At 49.1% G+C, this 25,486-nt stretch overlaps 1 protein-coding gene across 2 annotated transcripts in view; it reads right to left on the bottom strand.

Annotated features, from left to right (window-relative positions):
- RAD51B (RAD51 paralog B) overlaps positions 1–25,486 on the bottom strand; it is a 752,909-nt gene that overhangs the window by 92,035 nt on the left and 635,388 nt on the right. Inside the window, exon 11 of one of the 2 annotated variants that reach the window (XM_057544526.1) lies at positions 24,271–24,397. The exons of the other annotated variant lie outside the window; for it this stretch is intronic. Within the exon in view, the coding sequence (XP_057400509.1) occupies positions 24,357–24,397 (41 nt within the window). The 3' untranslated portion in view covers positions 24,271–24,356. Of the gene's footprint in view, positions 1–24,270; positions 24,398–25,486 lie in introns of those variants that run through there. 2 annotated transcript variants of the gene reach the window in all.

The raw sequence follows: 25,486 nt of genomic DNA, 5'->3' as shown, positions 1-25,486 counted from the left end.
CTGTCATTCTTCTCATTAAAGTTTGTTCTCTTTTGTTTTGGAAAACACAGTTGTTTTTACAGTAAGACTGTGTTATTTTAAACTTTTAAACAAATTAACAAAGTTATCAATTTTTATGAATTAATAAATGTGAATTTGTTCATATAAACATATATTAAATGGATGAACAAATAATTATTAAATAGTTTTCTGTTTTAATTTTTAATATGGTAAATGATTTAAGTATCTACCACTGCATAGCAAAATACTCCCAAACCTAGTGGCTTAAAACAATAGTCACTAAACGGATAAAGAAGATGTGGTACCTATATATGCTGGAATACTACTCAGCCATAAAAAAGAATGAAATATTGCCATTTGCATCAACATGGATGGACCTAGAGATTATCATACTAAGTGAAATAAGTCAGACAGAAAGACAAATGCCACATGATATCACTTATATGTGGAATCTAAAATATGATACAAATGAACTTATCTACAAAACAGAAACAGACCCACAGACATAGAGAACAGACGAAGATGGTTCCCAAGAGGAAGGAGGGGTGGGAGAGGGATGGATTGGGAGTTTGGGATTAGCAGATACAATGCTATATATAGCATATATATATATATATAGAATGGATAAACAGCAAAGTCCTACTGTATAGCACAGGGAACTATATTCAACATCCTGTGATAAACCGTAATGGAAAAGAATATGAAAAAGAATGTGTATATGTGTATCACTGAATCACTTTGCTGTACAGCAGAAATTAAATACAACATTGTAAATCAACTATACTTCAATAAAATAAATTAAAAAAAAACACACACAATCATCACTTGTTACCCCTCAGAGTTGCTGTGGATGAGGAGTTCAGGAGTGGCTTGCCTGGGCTGTTCTGGCTCAGGGTCTCTCAAGAGGTTGTAGCCTTAAGGCTTGACTAGGGCTGGAACATCTGCTTCCAAGGTGGCTGCTCACAAGCCTGGCCAGCTGTGCTGGCTCCTGAGAGGGGCCTCAGTTCCTCTTCACGTAGGTCTCTCCCAGTGAACTCAGAATATGGTGACCGGCTTTCTCTAGAGTGGACAGTGGAAGAGACCAAGTAGAAACCTGTAGTCCCTTTTAAGGCCTAACCTCTGAAATCACACATCCTCACTTCTGCCATTTTCTGTCTGCACATAGACCAGCCCTGAATCAACACACAGGGCCATGAATGCTGGGAGGTAAGGATCACTGGGGGCTATCCTGGAGGCTGACTACCCCGGGATTTATCAACAGATACAGCCACGTAAACAGAGGCTTTTGGGGGTCCTCAACAAGTTTTAAGAGTATGAAGGAGTCCCAAAGACCACAACATGAGAGCTGAGAGCCTCAAGGAATTGATCCACATCTTAAAAGGGTAAAGAGTCTTTACTGATTCTTCTTCTCGTTCTCCTCCTTCTCCTTCCCTTCCCTCTCCCTCTCCTTCTCCTCCTTCTTCTTTGTCTCCTTACTCATAGTCATACCATCATTTAGGCAACTTCTTGTTCACTTACCCTCCATGAACTTGGGGACAGTTCCTTCTAGCTCCGTTTCTTCTGAACTTGAACTTATTGGGGGCTCCCTTATGAGTTTAACCCTCCCTGTAGCCTTGGCCTGTTGGATTGTTGCCTGGCAACGCTTGAGGCTCACGTCAGCTCTAGTCCTTCTCTGATCAGGTTCCCTGAACGGCTCGTGTCTCCAAGAGGGGGTCAGGTGGGAGAAGAAGAGCAGCTCTGGGCCAAGTGCCTAGAGGCACTGGAGAGACAGCAGTGAGCTGCACAGGCCAGGGTCCCTGCCCTCGTGGAGATGACAATTCTAGAAGTGAGGAGATAGCAAAACAATAAATACAACCAACACCAAAATGATGTACAGTCGGCCGTCTGCGGAAGAGAAACCTGCAAATATGTGGATTTCGGTATCTGTGAGGGCTCCTGGAGGGGCGACTGTTGTATGTTAGAAAGTGCTAAATGTTAAGGGGGAAAAGGCAGAGTCAGGTCAAGGGGAGTGGGAGTGCAAGGGGCGATGGGGAGAGCTTGAGATGAGCTAGGTGATTAGGGGAGCCTCAATGAGAAGGTGACATTTTAGTGAAGACTTGAAGAGGTGAGGGAACAGCTGCAGCAAAGGCCCCAATGTGGACACATATCTGGTGTGTTTGAAGGAAGCAAGGAGGCCAGGGTGATTGGAGATGAGTCAGGGAGGGGGAGAGGGGAGGGCGGAAAGGTCAGCATCAACAGGGGCAAGATCCTTCAGGGCCCCGATGGCCACTGGAAGGACTTTGGCTTTTTACTCTGGATGAGATGGGAGTCATTGTGAGCCATTTGGGGGTTTGAGGCAGAGTATGTTGAGAGTACGCTGGTAGGGCAAGTAGAAGTAGGGGGACTAGTTAGTGGGAAGTGGAAAGAGGGAGCCTGGTAGGAGGTTATCACAGTTGACCAGGGAAGAGATGGTGGTGGCTTGGACCAGGATGCCGGCAGAGGAGATGGTGAGAATTGGGTGGATTCTGGATAGGTTTTGCAAGTAGAGACAATAGGATGCCCCAGCACCTTGGAAGTGGGGTGTGAGAGAAAGTTGGGGATCAAGTATGACTCCATTTAGGTTTGGGGACTTAAATAGCCTGAGGGTTGCTATCACTCGAGAAGAGAAAGTTGCAGGTGGAACAGCTTGCAGGGAGGAGATTTACAAAGTTCCACTGGACACATTAAGTCCACGCTCTTCCCTGAGTTTTCTGTAAAAGCCCAGCTGCGCCTGATGCCCCGGGTCCCTAAGAGCAGAGGTTTCTGACTGCCTGTACAGGCCCGTCTCCTGCCTGCTTTACAGAAGACGGTAAAGAAAATCACTCACTGTGTGCAATTCAATTTAAAAGAGTGGGAGAATGTTGTTCTTGAGCCTCTCACTCTTTTTTTTCTTTGTCTTTCTTATCGGAAATGAAAGAAAACAGCCAGGGGAGATAGGATCTCAGGTCTCAAAATCCTAGCAGGTAATTTGGGAGTTGAAAACAAATCTCCCCTGAAATGTATTAAGCAGGTGAAGGGGATTCCAGCTTCAACTCTTAAACTGCACCTTCTCCTGGCCTGGCAAATAACTTCCTTCCAGCCCCAGGCAAATCCACTTCCACCCACCAAATGCCTGCAGTTAATAAACGTTAAACAACAACAAAGCCCCAAAGTAGAAAGAGGAAGACTGATTGGAGGCCAAGATACCAGAAGGGCTGCTTGAGAGCCTCTCCCTGAGGGCTGCACCCAGAGAAGGAACATTCAGGCAAAGGAAGCAGGGGCCCAGGGCTGGGGGACCCAAGACATGACTGCTTGCAGAACACCAGAGCAGGGGAATATCTGACTTGAGTCACAATGATTACATTTCTTGAGCAGACTTGCCCACTTGTTTCATTAGAACTTCATACCACTAACCGTGCTCAAACCCTTCAAGGTGGCTAAACTCTCCAGCATCCATTACTGAGCCATGATCTAAGTCATGCTTCCTGCTAAGCATGGCAGGACTGGAGATTCCAAACTCGGGTCTAGATAAGTCAGCTGAGGGTTGGCGAGGATGTTCTCAGAGGTCCAGGGAGAACTAAGAAAAATAAGGATTATGTTAGGCTGTGAGAAATTCACCCAGCATTACTTATTATTCCCATTTTAAAGATCAGAAAACTGAGGCTCAGAGAGGTTGAGTGGCCCCACAGCTGGTCAGTAGCCGAGCCTGGACAGGGATCCACACAATAAATCATGGTGACTGTCATTTGCTGGGTACCTATAAGACAGGAGAAGTACCCTGTGCTTTGTGCGTGTTAACATGTTCATTTCTCATGGGTTACTTCCTTTTCAAAGAAGTGAAACTGTCCAATAGAACTTCCTGCCATGACAGAGATGTTCTATGTCTGCACTGTCCAGTACCATGATAGTCACCCGCTCCATGTGGCTACTGAGCACTTGAAGTGTGCAGAGTGGGACTAAGGAACTGAATTTTAAATTTTATTTCATTTTAATTGATTTAAATTTAAATAGCCACACGTGGCTGGTGGCTACACTATTGGACAGTGCCGTTGTAGGAGGTTCAGTAGCATTTCCAAAAGCTTGCTAAGCAGTGAGGCAAGGGTTGCATCCCAGGGCTGACTGAACCCAAAGTCCATGCCTTTTCCTTCTTCCCTCTGCTCCCAGTAAAGTGGCCCACATTTTGCAAAGTGAAGGGCTTGGGAATGAAACCGACCAGACAGTATACAGTGAGCCAGAAATAAAGCCAGATCCCCTAAAGGCCAGGTCTGCGTTTGAGCCTGCTTCCTCTGAAGGCATCCAGAGGTCTCAACAGGCAGCCCAACTCCCCAGCTGGGGGCTCTTGAGACCCGGTATCAGCAATTTCCCAGAGCCTACCAGTGGTAACCTGGTTGACTGAGGGTTCTATGACTCACAGGTCCCAACCCTACTATTTAAACAGCAGCATTTCCTTTTTTGGGGCGTAAGACTATTTGGTAGAGAGGTAGTGAGCTCCCAGGCCCAGCCTCCCCCTGTCAAAACATGTAGCCCTCAAAGGTTTCCACTTCAGGGACCGCCCATGAGGTACAGCAACCACCTGCCAGGGGTCTGAGTGCAAACGTTTAACCTGAGCTGAGCCATCATTGCTTTGTCAGCTTCTCTATGGCTCTCTGATGTGCATCTCTGCCCCATCACTCTCCTGCTGCAAATACGTTCCAGGATGCTCAGAACGCAAGCAAAGTCTTCCTTCCCTGACCTGGCCTCTGCTTACTTCTCCAACCTTATGTACTCTTCTTGTCCCCATTGCTCACTCTGCTCCAATCTTGACTTCCTTGCTGTTCCCAATACATCAGACTGGTCCCTGTCCCAAGCCTTTGCATTTATTGTTCCTTCTACTTAGAATGCTCTTCATTCAACCCTTGCCCAAATGTCACTTCTTCAGAGAGGTCTTCCTGACTCCACTGTGTGTAAAAGTGTCCCCCTCACCCATATCTCTTCATCGTGCTTTACTTTTTTCAAGGCACTTATCACTAGTTGACGTGTGTGTGTATATATATATATATATATATATATATATATCGTTGGTTTGCTTATTGTCTGTTGCTCCCACTAAAATGTAAACAGAGTAAGGAGGGACATTGTCTTTTTTCACTCTATATCTCCAGTGTCTAGAATGGAGTCTGGCACATAGTTGCTCACTGAATATTTGCCGAATGAACCAATGAGTCAATGAATGAATGCATACATGACTGCTCAAGGCGAGTATGAGGGGGTGGGGAGGGATGGGTAGCCTCAGGCTTGGCTCGCTCTACACAGATCAGCGTGTCCATGATTTGGATGCTACACTATGAGAAACAAAGAGATTTGTTGGTTTAATTTCTTTTGCCTTGGGAAAGTTAAAGATCACAGATAATCCAGAACTCAGTGCGAAGTTCTCTGATTTATAGTCGAGGAATTATTCACACAGAGGTAAACAAGAGCAAAGGACTGGCAAGCGAACTGTAGGAGAATGATGGGGAACAGACTGAGGGACCCCTACAATCTGTACTCCTTCAACTGGCCTGGGTTCCCAACAGCACTGGCTCAAACTTGGATCCAGAGAATCTCTGACAATTGTCACTCCCAGAATCCTTTGGGCTGGTCACCCAAGTGGTGACTGCAAGTGAAGGCATCCTGGTTAAGTCCGTACTTACGTGAACGTAACGTCATCAGGCCATCTAAGAGGCACACCCAGAACGGCAGGTGTTTCCCAAGGATGCCCAGTCTCGCAAAGTTCTCCTAAAACCTGAACTTGGGGGCAGGGGGGAGATTTTCCTTTCCTTCTTTAATGTATTCCACAGAAATGGACCTCTTTTATTCCACCTCAGAAAATTCAAAGAAACAAAATTACCAGCACCTAGAAATGTCTGACACATAGGAGGTAATCAATAAACATTGAATGAATGAACAGAAATGTCTAGGCAAAGGGGAACTGTGGCCTGGTAAGGAATGGTAGAGTTGAGCAAACCCTGACAGACAGAAACCATGGGCTGGACCCCCTACTCTGGCTTCAGGCCTCAGTTTCCCTATTTGTAAAATGAAGTTCTGGGCTGGCTGGACTCGAATTTCCCTCCCAGCTCTGACACTCTGTAATTCTCTGAACACGTCTTCATAGCTTTCTTGTGGACTAGGTCTTACTACTTGTGTCCTACTGAAAGCCAGGCCTACTGCTCTGGAGACCACCCATTGTTTTTAAGCACCAGAGGTTATTTAATAGCAATTCTCCCAGAATATTTTTCATGTCCTCCATGAAAGAACGTTCTGGAAGGTAGCCATCATCAAAATAGGAAGTAAAGCCAGGCTGGGGTTCCATTTATCAGATAACGCAGGCTTAACCAAAGTTCCTGTTGCCCCATATGGTGATTCTGGGAGCTTGACCAGGTTTCAGAGGTTTCAGACTCAGAGAAGTAAGAAATCACCTCTGTGGCTTGTGGGATTTGGTACCTATTTCCCTCCTTTCCGAAGCTCAGGGCTGTGGGTACCAAGTGAAGGCTCCGGTGACTCTCCTCTCCTCCTCTCAGGGCCTCAGTGCAGTGGTCCAGCACCCAAGAGCCCCCTCCTGGAGGGGCATACTCGGAACGCACCCCACTGGCCCGAATCAGTCCCCTGTCCACTGCAGTGCTTTATTTTAAGCCACGCGTGAATTTCACCATTTCCTTCCACTCTCAGAACTGTCCCAAAGCACCAGCCAGCCCTAAAGAATTCAGACTCCTTCTCTACCTTTGCAGCTCTATTCACAGCCTTGATGTACCAAGAGGAAAAAGAACACTGGACCGAGAGTCTGAGAGCAGGAGTACAGCAGGAGGCATCTCTCTAGGCCTCAGTTTCCTCAGATGCGAGGTCAGGATGGGGTGCTGGCCGGGGGCCCTGCCTCTTCCAGCCTCGTGATCCCCGCCACCCCCACCCGGCCCCACCCCACACCGGCCCGGAGGCAGAGCCAGCTCTTTCCCGTGAGGGAGGCACAGCTTGTACCTTATGCAACTTCTAGAAAGGCAGGGGCTCTTCTTTTTCTTTTCCTTTTTACTCTAGGAAGAGAGAAACAGTTTTATGATCCCAGTAACCAATAAACATAATGAAAATCATGGTAACCATCAGCCTCATAAAACCCGAGGCAAAAGCCTCCACATTCTCAAACAAGACCCTGGGAATTCAAAGCTCTCTGAAACCATAAGTGGCCAGGGCCTTGCTGAAGGCCTCGGGATGCTGGCTGATGGCTGATGAAAGGATTTTAACGCGCCACTGAAATCCTCTTTTCCAAAATAACCACTTTGAAACCTGTTAATTACAGACACACAACCAGCCCCGGTCCCCCAACAGGACCCGGGGCTGCACCAGGGAGAGCCCAGCTCCAAGGCTGCTGGCTTCCATGGTGCTACACATGCTTTGTGTTGGGTGAATTAGCTTCAGGAAGAGAATCCAAATTAATTAAAACCACATGGCCACTCCCCTCACCCCTAGCCTCCTACCCCACCTTCTTCCCCTGGAGACAGAGGCCAGTTCAGTCTAATTTGGTCCAGTGTTTTTGTTTCCTAAAATCTGTCTTGGGCTCTGGGCCATTAATAGGTTGCAGCTGATTTTAATCTACATGAATCAGAGACCTCGCTTCTTGGGCTTTAAGGAGATTACAAATTGTGTGTCCCACAAACGGGATGGAAAGGAAAGGCCCTGGGTGGGGAGGGGGAGGGGAACAGATCCTGGAAGGCTCACAAACTCTGCTCTCCATTAAGCGGGTGGGTTTGAATGAGCCTGTGATCTGTCAAAGCTGGGGGAGGGGAGTGAAGAGGAGGTGAGGGTCTTGCCACTGTGACCCCATGGCAGGAACACAGAACCTGGGCCTGTGAAAACAGTTAAAATCAAAGATTTGGATGGACAGAGAGGTCCCTACTCACCTATTTTCAACAAATTAATTTCCCAAGGTTTTGCTGGGCACCTATCATGAGCTAAAGCAGGGGTCAGCAAACTACAGCCCACGGGCCAGATTGGGTCCACAGTCTGATTGTGTAAATAAAGTTTTATTGGAAGACAGCCATGCCCACTTGTTTACATATTTTCTATGGCTTCTTTAGTAATTGTAGCAGAGATGCTAGGACCTGTAAAGCCGAAGATATTTACTATGTGTCCCTCATAGTAAAAGTTTGTTGACCCCTCACCTAGAGAACTACTGGGCAGCCATTCCACTCACATGACAAAAGAGGACAGATTTAGGATCCACTCAACGCCCACATCATACCAAGCTCTAGGCTCCTTCCAAACATCACTCTTTTTTTTTAAAATAATTTTATTAATTAATTTATTTATTTATTTTTGGCTGTGTTGGGTCCTCATTGCTGGCTCTAGAGCACAGGCTCAGTAGACGTGGCACACGGGCTTAGTTGCTCCGTGGCATGTGGGATCTTCCCAGACCAGGGCTCGAACCCGTGTCCCCTGCGTTGGCAGGCGGATTCTTAACCACTGCGCCACCAGGGAAGCCCACCAAACATCACTCTTTAGGGAAGTGTCTTTATGCTCAATTAACCAATGGCAACAGAGAACTTGGCCAACTATCTTGCCACTCCGTTATGGGTTCAAGTACTTGCCCTGACAACCTTATACTCCCATTTCACAAATGAACACACTTCCAGCCAAGGAAGGATGTCTCGCCAGGCTGCAGTGGCCTGGAACACCCCTCCCCCGCCCCCTTCTCCTCCTCTTCTGGGAGGTGGTTATGTTGGGCCTTGAACAGAATCACAGCTCAACAGAGTGCCACACTAGCTTGCACAGAATGTCAACTCTATGTAAAGACCACCCCCCCCCCCCCCCCAGCAAACAGAAGCTGAGAGTTCCTGCAAAGGATAACGGTCTGCACCTCACCTCTCCATCTCCACTGCTGTCCCCAGGTCCCTCTTCCTTGGCAAGCTTCTCCCTGATCTTTAGGTAGTGCCTCAAAGGAGTGTAGAATTCACTGAGGAGTCATGGGTCCCAATCCTTAGGGTCCTGCTATTGTTCAGGGGTCTCCCAGTTCACTAGAGATTGTGAACTGCCTGAGGATGACAGAGGGGCGCCAGCTGAGCAGGGATGAAGTATAAAGCAAACTCCTACCATCACAAACAACTGCAGTCCTGTGCTGGACCAGGGCAAAACCTGGGAAATGCTCCCATCAGCATCTTTGGGTCCCACCATCATAGGGACTGTGTGCTCAGAAATAGCCTTAAGCAGGGCTCAGACCTTGGCCTGGAAGAGGATAAGGCACGGCTCCTCCGGTTTCTACCCTGCAGTGAGCCTCCTAGCACATTCCCTGGTTGGTACTTTTCACTTCCACCAGCACCAAGGGTTGTGGATATAACCCTCAAAGCTCTGTTTTGCCTAGACTTGGTCTCTTGATAGGATTGGGCTCTCTGCTCCATGGAACCCAACAGCCAGGAGATTTTTGCTCCTGCTTCCCTGAGTCTAGACTACAGGAAGAGCAGAGGCTCATGACTGACACATGGGCACATCAGGAACTCATGCAGGTGTTCAGGACACCTGATCTAGCAAGGTCCTGAGCTGGGCTGATGAGCGATATTGGCTCTGTTGTCTCTGGTAATGGCTTCATGGCCCTTGAACAGAAAGGAACGCACCATGGTTAATTAGCAGCCACTGAGAGTTTGTTATGAGCTGGGTGTCACAGGGATGAACAAACACCCTGGCAAGAGAGACTCTGAGAAGGTCACATGCCGAGGAGTTTGTGGAGTGCAGTGTCTCCCTACATTGAGGCATTCAGAAATGCCTGCCCATAGCACACCACAGGGTGATGGTCCACACTCCTCAGCTTGGCTGCGATGCCGGCCCGAGGACCCTCCGAGATCTGGGGCCCCCTGCAAAGAACAGAGTGCTTAAGTCAAGCACTACCCTCTGTGCCACCAAACAAAGGTGAGTCAGAATACAGCGGGATGAAAAAGCTCATAAACACTTTCTGGGGCTGGGCTCCCAAACTAAATCTCAGAGTGAAGCAAGCCAGCCGAGCTTAAAAACACATAACACACAAGAACGCCCGGCTGCTATTGGCTGAGCAGATTGGGTGCTAAAATGGCTTCAGAGCGATGAAGGAGGACAGAATTAATTTTAAGATGAGTTCAATCTTCTCTCCCTTTCAAGCATATAAGGGTGGGAACTGTGGATTAAAATTGAAAATTGATTTCACTGCTCCTTCAGAAGGCACAGGGCAGTGACTTAGCCCACCTCCACCACTCTGCTTCCCCGTCCTCTCGAAATACACTGGCCCTTGACTCACCTCTGACACCTGGAGCTTTTGCTCTAAATCATCTTTTGTGTCCTGTATAAACAAGGGCTGGTAACTAGTACAGGAAATTAGCTTCACAAGCATTGAATGTGTACCAACCTGTGGTATGGGGAGTTGCCAGGTTTTCTTCTAACTGAGGATTTTCACAGACTCTCAAAACTTTCTCTCAGCTTCCCCCCGGCACACTTGAATGCGTGCACACCCACCATTCGTGCGCACACACCCAAACGCAAAATTTCCCCTCAGTTTCCCCCAGCACGCATGAACGGAGACACACGCTCACACACAGATACCCTCGCATTCTCAAAACTTCCCCTTGGTTCTCCCACAACTAGAAACTTGAGCAGCTAGGTGTGTGGGAGCTCCCTGTCACCCTCTCAGACACACATGAAACTTTTTGCCCAGTCAGCATACCCCCAGCACATACCCCCAGGAGCTCAGAGCCAAGGATGTTTATATTCCTATGTACACACACACACACACACACACACACACACACACACACAGCCACATTCCAACTGGCTCAGTCATAGCCTTGACAGGCCTGGGTCTGCTTGCCATTGCTTCTCATTTTTCCTCTAATGGGACCTTCTTGTAACAGAGAGGTTTGCCATCCGTTTTGTAGCATTTACTGAGCCTGAGTGCTGGGAAGGTGGCTTTTTTAAAGTACACGTGACGGTAGAGCAAAAAGCAGGGACAAAGGCATCCCTTTCGATTTCCTGCCTGAGTTTCACATGCTAATAAGCAGTGTTCTGGATTGTTTAGAGAATTTCTTTATTTGCTGCCCTGTCTGAAACCAGGCTGGGAGGACAGAGGCTCAGCTGAGGAATTTCCACAAGTCCCATTGTCAAGGGGGGAGGCAAAAACTGCCATGCTGATTTATTACCTATACGGCATAATGAACCCCGGGTTACTCTGAGTCACCCTTTAGGTCTTGGTACGCCTGTGCTAATCTGTGCTGGTGGTTTTATCTTGCTTGGTCCTGATATGGCTGGAAACCCAGCGGTGGTCCTTGACCACAAGAGGGAGGATCTCTGGGCGTGTTTTGATCACCAGTGTCCAGGTAGGGGAGGGAAAGATGACCCCGTCCAGGATGGGGCAGGACATGCTCATGTCTGACTAACTACCTAACACCACCTCAGGGTCCTGCTTTGCCATCTTCCATTATTCTAGGCACAGGCTGCCTGAGGGCAAACCGTGTCCTCTGGAGGGCCTGGGTAGAAGGCACCAGCCAAATGAGCAAAGACTAATTTGGGTAGAAACTAAAGGAGATGAAAATGAGCCCTAAGTGACCACTACCCCTCTGGGAACTTCGGGGCACAAGAGCTGGATTTCCCCACCCCCGGCCCTGACAGCAGTAAATGTTGCACTACGTATGCACAGGGGACGCTGTCTTTGCACTGACTATGCAAAAGTGAAAAAAGTAGAGTTGCTCTGGTTGCAAGGGAAGGGGATGAGTTAGTTGTGTGTGCGTGTGTGTGTGTGTGTGTGTGTGTGTGTGTGTGGTCCCATCTGATCTGGCTCCATCCTGATCCTTCCCCCAGCTGTACTTCAGGGACTCTCTGAGGGGTTCCTCGGATCCCAGTTTGAAAACCACTATCACAATGCGGGCTCCTTCTCATAATAGTTGTTGAACTTGGGTACCCAAGAAAACACACAATGACAAAGAACTGCTAGAAATTTGACAACCCTTTCAAATGAGCCTGAATCTTGCATACGGTTGATTCAGGCTGCAGCCGTATTTGGTGTAGCGTACAGAGTTAGGGACCCCTTGCTGAAACTCCATGGCCCCCACAGGTCTGCAGCTCACAAATTGGGAATCACTGTACAGAAATTAGGAGAGGAGCAAGAAATAAGCCTGGGGTCCCAGATGGAGTCACGCTGTGACAGGGCTCTGGGGCCCAGAGAAGGAATTTGTGCCTGTGCTAGCTGGCCATGCAGAGCCATTAAAAAGCCATGTGCAATTATTATTATGACGATGTTATTAAAGCCAAGAAATGACATGGTTGGACATGAACCAGCAGAAAAGAATGACTCTTTTGCAATTAAGTCCCTTTCCCCCTCTCCAGCTGTCTGAGCCTCAACATCCCACGTCCACCAGGCCTTCCTGGATGAGTGTCAGCCCAGAAGTCATTTTCCTGCCTTCATCATCAGAGGTTTTTATTGCCTGGTGTGGCCCTACCCAAAGTGACGGGCCCGGCCCGGGCTTCTGTGCCCCATGAGTGTGAGCACCGGCGATGTACACAAGTGAGCACAGCCTAAATTAAAGAACGTGCCTGTGCACGAACAAAGGGGGATGTATACTGTGTGCGGGCCAAAGTGAGGCCTAATTCCTCAGCTGTGCCCCCCTCATTCCTAGCCCATCTGAGCCCTGCCCCCCAAACCTCTCAAAGAAGGACCTGGCTTTACTTGCTGAGTCAGGAAACATAGCTAGAGGTAGCACCCCACACAGGTTTGGGCAAAGTGTCTGTGCTCCCAGTTCGTCTCTGTGCTCCGTTTTGCCTTGGGGAGGACTGCTAAGGCTTTCGGTACTCAAGTCTGTCCATGCCTAACGTGTGGGCTACCGTCCACAGGCGTCCACCACCTCTAGACAGGGCTGTGAGGATGAAGATGTAATGAGAGCCTGTGAGGGCTTTGTGCTTCCTGGAAGAAAGATGGCACTGTGAGGTTTTATTATCTACCTACTCTTCTTTTTACTGGTCCATCTCCTTTCTGTTTTTCTTTTTGGGGGGTCAGTGTCAAGTTTATTAGGTATTAATTTCCGAAAAGGCCTTCTTGCACCTCAGAGCAGGGTTTTATTTGGTGCCTCCGAGAATTTTTTTCCCATAACCCAGACCCTCTAAGGATTCCTCTTGGTCAGGGTGAAGGAGGCCTGTGTGTGTTCAGCTAGTCAGTTCAGCTCAGTTTAACAAATATTTATGGAGCATTTATGAACACATACCTAGCCTTGAGAGGCAGGGCAGGACCAGAAACAGCGGGGAAGGTTATGAACTTTGGAGCCAGGCCACAGGGGGTGAGTTCTCACTCCACAGTTCCACGTACGTCCTAGGAGAGCCTCGGTCACCTCTTGGAATCTCTGTTTTGCTACTTGTAAAATGGAGAAAATCCCATCCATCTCACAGGCGAAGTCATAAAAAGGTATAGATCTCCTAGTGAGTAGTGGGTGGGTGATCAGTAATTCCCCTCTTTAGGATCCGGCCTCTGGAGACGTGGGGAGAGGAGATGCCGCTGTCCTCCATCCTGTTTCTCCTCCCTGAGGCCCTCTGTCTAGTCCTTGTTCATCCATTTTAGAAAGAAAGGTCAGCTGGTTAAACCAGAGGTTCTGGAACTTTCTCACCTCAGTTTCCCCCAGCTCTCCTGGGCAACCTACTTCCTCCATACATTCCCTCCTTCCCCCAAGTACCTCCAAGGCCTCCACACTACTATTCCCTTCCACCCTCTCTCCAAACCCATCCCCAAGAGGGAGGAGAAAAGAACCTTCCCAGTCTTTTGAGAAAGAGAACACAGTGGAGATGACTTTGCTCTGTTGCACACCCTTCAGAAAAGACCAAACTGTGGGCTCCTTGAAGTGCTAGTCCTCCAAAGGCGAGCTCCAGTCAGGAGGGAGGAGATGCGAGGCCAGGCAGGGTGGGCTGGGCTGTCCCAGAGGGACCAGTCGAGGCAGGACCAACACAGGTGCCCTCAGCCCAGATCCAGCCTAGAAGATGCCCCGAGAATGTTCCCTGGCAGACACCGCCATCCAGCCTGAGAGAAGCGCGGTAAAGGTGTCCACATAGGGCCCTGTGCCTCCCTGAAGGAGGCTTTTTGCTGTTTCTCCGTTGCCAGGGAGGAGAGCAGATGCAAGGAAACCCTCGAATAGGCACCGCAGAGGTCAATACACTTTAAATTAAGCTTCTGATGCTTACAAGGGGCCAGGCTTCCCACAAATCCCCCGATGCACAGAGCTTCGAGGTGGCGTGTTCAGTCTGTTTGTTCTTTTAGAAGTATGCCTGGGAAGCCAGCAGTTATTTGTTTCCGAAAGGTAGGAGCTCATCAGGTGGGTGGTCTCTGCATTTTCTGTGTGCTTTGATTCCCTTCCTCTTCTTTTCAGGACCACTGAGGGGTGTACTTTCCCCTCTCCCGGCAGTGCTCAGGGGGTTTGGCTGCACAGTGCATCCGTGCTGGGTTTTCCCACAGGCCCCTGCAAAGGCAGCCGGTTGTCTTCAGAAAGCCCTGGGCGGCCCCGTGGAGGGAGCGGGGCTGCAGCTGTGCCCCTCCCCCCCTTCTGCAGCAGGCTTTGATCAGGTTTTGTGGGGCTGCATGCAGCCTGACCTCCCATCTCCAGCGTCTCTCAGGTGGAAAGTTCTGTTCAGCCTGTCTGTGGCTTCAAAGGCTCTCCCTCCTTCGGGCTGGGACGAGACTGATAATGGTTCTCATTTTGTTGTCGTGTGATCTCCCAGCAGCCCCCATCTTTCCATTGACAGGCTTCTGCTTGTTTGCTTGGGCTGCTCTGGCCGAACTCAAACCACCTTTCTGGTTGAGGAAGCACATTGACACCCTCTCCCACTGAGGCTCTTCTGATGGCTCAGACGTGGCCTCCAGCCCAGACAAAGGTGACCGGGCCGCTGCAGCAGGCACCTGGTGAATCAGACTCTGGGCATCAGGGCAGGGCAGGTGTCCGAGGGGCAAAGGACTCCCTGAGCCTGCGAGTCTGTGAGCAGGAACCCTCAGCTCCGCCCTCCCTGCCTCTGTAGTCGGGGGCTGAAGGAAGGCGATGCTTTCTGCTCCAGTTCCCCACAGGAATCCAGCCATGGGGCCTGACGGCGCGAACCGCCCCATGAACCTGGGCAGAGCAGAGGAAAGGCCACAAATCCTGAAGCTGACTATGTTTCCCGAGAGCTTGAGCTATTCACTCTCTTGAGCCATAGGCACTAGGCCAGCCAAACTCGGGAAGTTCCTTTTCTGGCCTATTATTTCCAAGGGTTATGGCCTTACAGCCTCAGTTCTCAGCCCAAGGGGTAAACAACAGCTAATGCGTCCACTCCAGGGCCCTCTTCCGGCTCCCACCCCACGCCACCGCTGACCCTGGACTCGGACCTCCCAGCGCTCTGACCGGGGCGAAAGGACCAGGGCTGGATGACCACGGCGGCCGTCAGTGGGTTCCGACGGGGGTGCTGCCTCAGAGACGGCCATGCGTCTCACCACGCGGATGGGGTTAGGCTGCACGCTGCCCTTCGGTTTCCTCATATTTAACGTGAGGGTGGCCAAGGGCAACAGGAGCGGTCAGGAGAGCATCCTTCTTCCCCAGCCTGATAGCACAGGGCTCTTCCTTCCTTTTGATCGTACTCAAAACAACTCCTGCAATAGAACAATGAGGCCGGGAGGAGGCCAGAAGGAATTTATTATGCTGCTGCCCTGTGGCTCAGCCTTGCCTGACTTTATCTCGCACAGAGGTCTGCACGGGAGGAAATCTGGCAGGTCCTTGGGTTGTCTCCGTGCTCCAGCTCTCCCTCCAACAAAGAGTGCTGGAAGGACAGGGAAGCAGCTGCCGTGTTAGCCACGGCCCGGCCTAAGCCACAGCCAGAGGGGGATCAGCCTAGATCTCCTAAAACTCTGATGCGGGCGCTGTGAAAGGCACAGGGACTCCTGATGCATGGAGGCTGCCCGAGTCCCGCCAGGCAAGAGGGGGCCCCAGATGTGCTGGGCTGCTCAGGACAGGTCTTTCTAGAGCCCATCTCTCAGCTGGTTTCCTCTCTTCTTGGTCCTGGCTGGGGAAGGAGCTAAGCAGATGTGTCCTCTGTGTGTGCACTGTCCAGTTTCTCACTCGGCACAGGCCACTCGGTTAGGGGTTTCATCTCTTCCTCTAACAAGGTGAGAGAGGAGAAAGGCTTGGGGCCTTGGGGCCCAGAGGACCAAGATCGGTCTCAGTTGTGGCCGTATCTCCCCCGAATGTGGATATTTTGCCATCACTCTGCTGTTAACAGGGTCTAACCAGGTTCTCTCAGCAAACTTAATCTCAGTCATCCATCACCCAACTGTAATGCCAGTGCTGCTAATATTCAGAAAATAAACAAATCCCCTTTCATCATCCAGCTGGGTGCTGTGGGATGCTGTGGGACTCTGGACCCAATGTCTTTGTGGGGCTTGAGCCTTATTGTAATGCTGTGGATCGAGCATAGGTAGACCTGGGCTCATTTGCTGAATGACCTTGAACAGGCTATATGACCTCTCAGAACCTCAGTTTCCTCATCTGTAAGATGGGGATGTGAATACTAACCTTGTAGAATTATTTTGAGGATCAAACAAGATAATGTATGTAAACATATCTAGTATATGTTAGACTCTCTAGAAGGAGTGTGGTCATTACTACTACCACCATTTCAAACAGGTGGGAGTGTCTGATCTGATCTTCTTGAATCCTGAGTAGCCTCCTTGAGTGAGCCACGAGCCCCACACTCAGTCATAAGGAGCAAGTATGTGAGGAAAACAAGAGGAAACAGACCCACAGCACACAGTTAATGAAGTCCACCGCAGACACCAACAGCAAATCCAGGACTGAACTTGGTTTTCCAGACCTCTAGACTCTCCCGCTCTCCAGTCCCTACCTCTCTCTGGGCATCTCCACTGTATTAGATTCCCAGGGCTGCCACACAAAATGATCACAAGCCTGGTGGCTTAAACAACAGAAATTTAGGACTTCCCTGGTGGTGCAGTGGTTGGGAACCCGCCTGCCAATGCAGGGGACATGGGTTCGAGCCCTGGTCTGGGAAGATCCCACATGCTGCGAAGCAACTAAGCCCGTGCGCCACAGCTACTGAGCCTGCGCTCTAGAGCCCGTGAGCCACAGCTACTGAGCCTGAGTGCCACAACTACTGAAGCCCGTGTGCCTAGCGCCTGTGCTCCGCAACAAGAGAAGCCACCGCAATGAGAAGCCTGTGCACTGCAATGAAGAGTAGCCCCCACTCACCAGAACTGGAGAAAGCCTGCACGCAGCAACAAAGACCCAACACAGCCAAAAATAAATAAATTAATTAATTAATTTAAAAAAATTTCTTAAAAAAACAACAGAAATTCATTCTTTCACAGTTCTGGAGGCCAGAAGCCCAAAATCAAGGGGTCGGCAGGAGTGTGTTCCCTCAGGGGAGGATATGTCCTTGCCCCTGCCAGCTTCTGGTGGCTCCAGGTGTTCCTTGGCTTATGGCAGCATCACTCCAGTCTCTGCCTCCATGTTCACATGGCTTTCTCTTCTTCATGTCTCTCTCTGTGTGTCTCTTATAAAGACACTTCTCATCGGATTTAGAGCCCACCTAGGTAATCTGGGATGATCTCATCTCAAGATCTTTAACTTAATTACATCTGCAAAGACCCTTTTCCCAAAGGTCACATTCACGGGTTCCAGGGATTAGGATGTGGACATATCTTTTGGGGCGGGGGCACCATTTAGCCCACCACACCCACTAACCCTGCAAAATGTCCTGTTGGATTGTGACTAAAAAGTTAAGAGATCTCACCTGTGGCTGGGGAGGAGGCTCACTCCTCTCCAGGCTGACATCACCAGTTCTCCGTTTGACCCTAAAAAGGGAGTGTGGTCCATCTTTGAAAGATAATCTGGCCATTCATTCTTTATTTACTGGCAGGTAGTGAGGACAAGTTCCACCTGCCCTGTGAAAAACTGAGACCAACTCCCTCACGGCGTCCAGTGGCAGAGCTCAATTCAGACCTGAGTCCTGCGGTCTCCTGTTCCAAGCCCACTGCGCCTCTGAGGCTTATGAGTGAGCTGCGAAGACCTACTTCCAAATGGTGTGATGAATCTCCTTCCTGCCAAGTGTCTCAGGAAGCACTGATTCTCCCAGTGCTCAGGCCCTTCCGCTTCTCTTCTCCTTGCCATCCTGCCAAGGCCCCGCGCCCACAGAGAACACCTAGGAGACTCCGTTCCTCTCTTTTCTCAGAGGCCTCCTCTGGCCCTACTCCCCGACCCGTCTTCTCCATTTCCTCTTTCAGACCCCTCTTCAGCCATGAAGATCTGTGCCTAATAGAAAGGGTGCCGTCCCAGGTGTTCCCCAGCCTTCTCAGGAAGGCCTTCCCCCACCTAGATGGCTGAGACCTCAGCTGCCAGACTGTGAGAGAAGATTATAACTCTAGAGTACTTTTTATTCTTCCAATCAAATAATACTGATATGTAGATTTAACACAGGCCTTGGTTCCTTCTAGGTGGTTTCCAGAAAGAAACCAGTTCTGTGCCCTTTCCCTCTGAAGAGTCTAATTCAGCAGGGCTCTGTTGATGGCCTTCCTTTCTTCTCAACAGCTACTATTAATAACTCTGCTTTTGCAGCTCTCTCTTTCAAGGTATTCCCCCTATTTCTGGCTTGCAGATGTTGACGAGTGGCATGTGTAGCATTCAGCATTCACAAATGTGGGAGCTCTAAAACGCTGGATCACAAGCTAACAGAGTCCCACATGTTTACTGGCATCTGGTCAAGGGTGGAAAAGTCACTGCGACCCTACAGTCTTGAGAATAAAGTAGGAGTGAAGACAAACTGGAAAGAAGTGAAAAGAAGCCATGGTAGACAATGAAATTCTTCAGTGTGTTCCTTGTTTAGCTAAGGATAGCGCGGCAAGGAGCCAGGTAAAGTCCATTACTTTCCGAATCATCCTTCAACTTGTCTACCGAGGGCTCCACTTTCTCCGCTTTCCCTGTCCACAGGTTTGTACAGAATTTATATCTTCACATATAGACTGTGAGTTCTGTGTACACCGAAAATGGCCCTTTAGACCTGGAAGGGCCTCATACCACTTTAGAATGTGACTCCCAGAAGAATGAAATCTGACCTGTGCTCTTCCATTGCTGGTGGGAATGTAAAATGGTTCAGCCACTGTGGAAAACAGTGTGGCAGTTCCTCAAAAAGTTATACATAGAATTACTATATGATCCAGCAATTCTACTTCTAGGTATATACCCCAAAGAATTGAAAACAGGCATTCACATAAATACATGTACACACAAATTCATACCACCACTATTCACAATAGCCAAAAGGTAGAAATAGCCCAAATGTCCATCAGTGGATGAATGGATAAACAAAAGGTGGTATATCCATACAATGGAATATTACACGGCCATAAAAAGGAATGAAGTACTGATACATGCTACAATGTGGATGAACCTAAAAAACATGCTAGTGAAAGAAGCCAGCCACAAAAGGTCATGTACTATATGATTCTATTTATATAAAATATCTGGAATAGGTATATCCAGAGAGACAGAACACAGACTGGGGTCTTCTAGGAGCTGGAAGGAAGGGTGATTGGGGAGCACTGCCTAATGGGTATGGGGTTTCCTTTCAGGGTGATGAAACGGTTTTGGAACTAGAAAGAGGTGGTGCTTGCACACAACATTGTGAATGTTCTAATTGCCACTTAATTGTTCACTTTAAAATGGTTATATTATGTTAATTTCACCTTGATAAAAATTTAAAATGTGGGAAAAAAGAGAGTAAAAAAAACTCAAGGCTGACCTTTGTGTTCCAGGTACACACCCCAACCCCTGCTCTCATGCTCACTTCACGTTTCCTTCCTGGGCAGACCTGTGTGCCCATTTTCAGTGCCAGGGCACCCAATCGGCTTATGGTGCAGATTACCATCAGGCTTGCCCTTGATCCCACTTCTCAGACACATCCTCTAAAATTCCATGACTAAAGCTGAATCTACACAGTAGCAACCAAACGTTCTGGCAGAGAACAATGGGTGCAGGTGAGAACACCTTAATAGCCAGGCTCTTGTTTCCCAATATTTGGGTTTTGTGGTGGTAAAATGGATTTTCTAAGCAAGATGAATGGGCTTGTGTATTTCTGTCTTTAAGAATTTCTACAGGCTGCAAAGAAGAAAAAGAACACAAGTGGCAAGACACCGAGAAAAACACGTTTAAGGCCTGCATAAAGCCCGTCCTGGGCTCTCTTTAAAGCTCTTGTTTGTTGAAGTCATGAAGGTATAAAGTTCATGCTCCTATTATATTTGCTCCAACTTTGAGAAATACAAAGAGACCTTTTAGTTTTGTGCTTCCAGGACAGAGGCGATTTGGGACTTAGAAGAGAAAAATGCCTATAAGGAGAACTGGGGACTTCTCCATGTTAACTGGGGCAGAAAGTTGTAAGTCTGATGACTGAACTGTCATTCATTCATGCCCCCACTCACTCACTCACTCAGCATGGGCCTGCCCCGCGCCAGCAGGCAATGGGTTGGCCACTGGCTGGAGCGGCCAGAGGAGACCCAATCCCTGGCCTTGCTGCATTTGCAGCTCAGTGAGAAAGTGGGGTGGGCATATTGGGAATGTCATGCGCACATTACAAGTGCTCAAAGACAGAGGGCCATGGGAGCACTGGGAGTGACTGCCTGAGGTGATGGGAAAGGCCTCCCAGAGTTGGTGACATCTAAGCCCAGAGCTGAAGAAGACTGAAACAGGGGACGAGCATTTCAGGCAGGTAAGCACAGCAGCCGCATTGGCCCAAAGCCATGAAAACTGGTGCCTTATCTGGGGAGCACGGCATTTGGAAGGCTGGGGAGGGCTGCAGAGAGGAGGGGAGGCTGTCCAGGCAGGTCAGGGCCAGGCTGGGAAGAGCCTTGCATTTGACCTAATTCTTTCTGCTGACTTTTTCCTTATTGTAAGAACAACAGCCAAATATTTATCATAAATTATTCCCTTTAATCCTCTCAATAGCCCCTTTATACAGGTGAAGACAGTGAGTCTCAAAAAGCTTAAGCGATTACCCCAAAGAAGGCCGCACACATCACCGGGATGTATAAAGTATAGGGATATGCCCAGCATGGCTGAGCGGTTACCTCTGGAGAGGTGGGGAAGAGGATGGGTTCAGAGAGGGCGTTGGAGGCTCTAACTGCATCTGTAATCTTTCATTTCTTAAGCTGGGTGTGGGTCAAGGTTGCTTCTTATGCCTTTTTTGTATGTGTGAAATTTTCCTAATGACTTTTCAAGCCACTGGACCAGTGCATTGGGGTAGCATCTCTGTTGGAAAGCTTGCAGTGCATGGAGGCTGAGGAGCTCTTGGAAGCACTGGAGCTGCCCTTTAATGTTCCAATGCCTGCTGAGCTTCCCACTGTGTGGCATGTAAGTTGCTATGTTTTTATTCCCTTTGCCAAGGTCTCAGTGGCAACACTTGTACAGAAAAAAGAAGGACAGGGAGGCTTGACCCTCCTGGCTGTCGGGCAGATGGTTACTGGAACTGAATGTTTCCCAACTAGGGATGCAGGAGGCAAGAGGAATGAGTCCAAGCTCCATTTTGTGTCCTCAAGGACAGTTTACATGCTGCTTGATGGTCGTGCTCTGCGTTCTTTTTCAAGTGAATTTCCCTTCAGTTACACTGTTTGCTTTTCCTGTCAGAGCATCCTGCCCCTTCCAACGGCAAACCCAAGGAGGAGACCCAGCCCCTGCCTTCCTGGTGTGCACAGCTTAAAACAAGAGCCCTCTGCCCATCGGACATCCTTACCATTTCCAGCTATTGAGTGTAATCAGGTGTGCCAGGATCTGATTTCAAAGCCCAAAGCAAACGGACTCAGAGGAATCCTCTCTCCCTATTGCTCCAGTGGGAGACAAAGGAGACTGAACAAACAGGATGTGCTGAGAGCTGCACAGAGCACGGCCCCAGCAAGATGGGCGGGCGGGATGCAGGGCTGGAATAGATGGCCTGTGAGCCGGGGCACTGGCATGTGTGGTAAATCGTGCCCAGGAGAAACAAGAAGCAGGACAAGAGGAACAGACACACTGATTCATCTGACAGCCTCTCTGGATGGTTCTTGATAGTTACTCTCTTTCAGGGTCTAGGGAGTTATATAGAATCCCTGCCCTACTGGAAGATCCTGACTCTGGCCATTCACCTTACAGAGAATGTTGATATTTTAGAAATTAGAGAGAACGCACCATGTCCTGTTGGGCAGGAGAGGAGTGGAACTCAGGGATCCACAGCAAGTCAGGACTGATGTGGGCTGCAAGTGGGGAAGCCCCACTGGGTGCAGCCCAGTGTTTGGGTCCTGGTGAATCCATTTGTTTCTGTCCCTGTTTCTCTCTTTTATCCCAGACTCTGATTGCTGGGCTTGGTAACTTACCTCTAGTAAACTCTCTCAATCATTAACTTGAAAAAGAGTCCAAAATCATTTCAAAGAACAGGATATGGGCCCAGGGAAAATTTCAGTACTTCCTCCTCCCCTTCCTACTGTCTACATTTTTTTTTTTTTTTTTTTTTAAGGAATTCCTTTATTTTTATTATTTATTTATTTATTTATTTATGGCTGTGTTGGGTCTTCGTTTCTGTGCGAGGGCTTTCTCCAGTTGCGGCGAGCAGGGGCCACTCTTCATCGCGGTGCACGGGCCTCTCACTATCGCGGCCTCTCTCGTTGAGGAGCACAGCCTCCAGACGTGCAGGCTCAGTAGTTGTGGCTCACGGGCCCAGTTGCTACACGGCATGTGGGATCTTCCCAGACCAGGGCTCGAACCCGTGTCCCCTGCACTGGCAGGCGGACTCTCAACCACTGCGCCACCAGGGAAGCCCTGTCTACATTTTTATATGGGAGAAGTCAGAGATTAAAATAAATGTTCATCAAGTCCAAGGGTAGGAAGCAACTTACACTGGGAGAAAGGAGGTGCCCCTGGGGGTAGACCGACCCCCCTCACCAATGGCAGAACCTAGTATCTGCCTCCAGTGCACCATCTTTCAGAAGTACCATCACTGGTGGTTTCAGTGAAGGGTGCTTAGAGTATTGCCTACAGGCACTCCTGGTTCTGACAGTTACTGGGGGATGCACCTGGCATTTTGTGGATGAGGCAGGAAGGACAAATGTCCTCCAGGACACAGGACAGTCCCACACAACTGAAGAACTACTCTAGCCTTTTTCTAAGAGCTGGCATGGCTAAGAAAGAAAAACCCAGCTAAGAATGGGGATGTGGAAAGCACAGTGAACATGCTAGTTACAAATAATTTCTGTTTATGTAAAGAGATGACATGACTGGAGCTTTACCTTAGTGTTGCCAGAGTGGAAACTGAGTGTGGGGTCCTTGGGGGAATTCTAGCTGCATCAGATGGACTAACTAGGGCTGTGTTTTTGAAGGGGGCAGGGGGAAACCAGCAGATACCATCCAGAGTTTTCTTAAAGGGAGAGACATGAAATCCATCACTCTACTTGTAAGCAAATGACCCTCAAAAAGAATTTGAATTCTAGAGAGATTCTGAGCACAAACTTGCAATGTCTTTCAGAACCTGACTTATGATTCAAGATGAACCACTGCTAGCTCTGAGGTTACCCAGCCAGGGAGGGTGGGAAAGGCAGGCCCATTAATCAACAGGTGGCAGGAGACCCCTCCAGGTGAGACAACTGTACAAAGGGAGGACGTGAACCCAGATGGAGAAGAGAAAGCCGAGAAGAAAAGAAATACCTCTCCCCTCATCTCCTGGTGTGGCCACGAGACAGATCTGCTTGAGGGGAGCCTGGAGGGATGGTCTAACCTGAATTCTCTCTCAGAACCAGTGTGACTGGAGCTTGTCTAAGGAGAACTGAAATCCTTGCTTTGCCACTCACTAGTTGTATGACCTGAAGCAAGCTACCTAGACCTGAACCTCGGTCCCTCACTTGGAAAATGGGGTTAATAGTACCTGCCCCAGAGGGTTGTTAGGGAAATAAGTGAGCATTTATTGAGCACCTTATATGTGCCAGGCCTGGTATGAGGTACCATAGTGACAGTGGTGAGAGGGCTGACAGTTTTGTGAGATCACTTACGCAGCGAGCTGAGCGCAGACACTGCCCAGCACACGGTAGATACTCAACAAACGTCCTTAAAAATTTGTTTTCCAGTCACACAGTTATGCCGTGTGAAACAAAGGAAGGATAGACAGGTAAGGCTTGGCTGAGTGGTGAAGGTTAAGCTTAGACCTGAATGACAGCAAAGATCCAGTCCTGGGATCCTTGTCTCCCCGCTGCCCCCCAATCCCTCTACCAACCCGGCACCTGCTCGTACCGACCACTGTGCCAGGCCTTTGGACTTGACATTACATGGCGCTTTGTATCTTCAACGCTGGTTTTACATAGGCGGGAATGTCAGTAGTCTTCAAACCTCCTCGTCACAGCAAGAGTTATTCCATGGAGAGCCTGCAGGGATGGTGGAGGAGACTTTGAGGTCATATTCCCTTCAACTGGAGCAGCCCTTCTTGGTCTGTTTTATATTCTGGCCCTCTAAGAAAGATCCACCTATGTATTGAGGGTCCTTAATGTGCCTGACACTGCTCAAGGTGCTTAGGACACATCAGTGAAAAATCAAAGATGCCTGCCCTCCAGGGCTTATATTGTAGCAAGGAAGACACACACAACAAATGGTAAACATAATGAGTTACTTATTATGTTGCTTGGTGATGAGTGCTTTGGGAAAGTCAAAGTAGAGCAGGATGGGGGTAAGGAGAGTGGGCTGCAATTTAAACTGGGTAGGTCTCATGGAGAAGATGACATTTCAGCAAAAACTCAGCAGTGAGGGAGTCATGCCAATACCTGGGGAAGGAGGTGTGGGCTTCAGCTACGGGACTGTCTGGGGAAGAAGCATTCCAACAAAGCATTCTGAGGTGCAAAGGCCCTGAGGGGAGGAAGAGCACGGAGACCCAGGTGCCTGCAGCAGGTGAGCAAGGCAGGGGGCGGGGGGGGGGGACCACGAGATGGGACAGCACATGGGGCTTTAAGGACAGGGGAGGGACTTTGCTTTCAGTCTGAGTGAAAAGGGAGTCACTTCAGAGTTTTGAGCAGAGGAATAGCACGATCTGATTTGTGTTAAAGCTGGAGAACAGGTCAATGTAGTAACCCAGGTTCAGACTGCAGTGAAGGTTGGAAAACCATCCGTTCACCAACATGGTCACCCTCATGGGTCCCTTGGGCTGAAGATTGGACAGATTATTTCTGTTCCCATTTTACACACTGGGAAATTGTGACTCAGGGAGGTCACAGGGGTTCGCTGAGGTCACAGAGCTGGAAGGTGGCAGTCTGGAAATTGAAGTCCTATAGCCTCCTCTGAGTTGGTCTCGGTGGATTGCTGGGTACCAGGATCTGTCTGCTCCATGGTGTCCACGTGGCTCTCTTGTATCCTTGACGACTCTTTTGACGCAGGGAAAAAGACCATCTGGCACTACAGTAGTCCTCCCTAATCTGCGGGGGATGTGTTTCAGGACCCCCAGTGCCTGAACCATGGATAGTACT

This window comes from Balaenoptera acutorostrata, chromosome 3 (assembly GCF_949987535.1).
Source record: "Balaenoptera acutorostrata chromosome 3, mBalAcu1.1, whole genome shotgun sequence".
Lineage (NCBI taxonomy): Eukaryota > Metazoa > Chordata > Mammalia > Artiodactyla > Balaenopteridae > Balaenoptera > Balaenoptera acutorostrata.
This window is presented reverse-complemented; position numbering and strand designations above follow the sequence as displayed.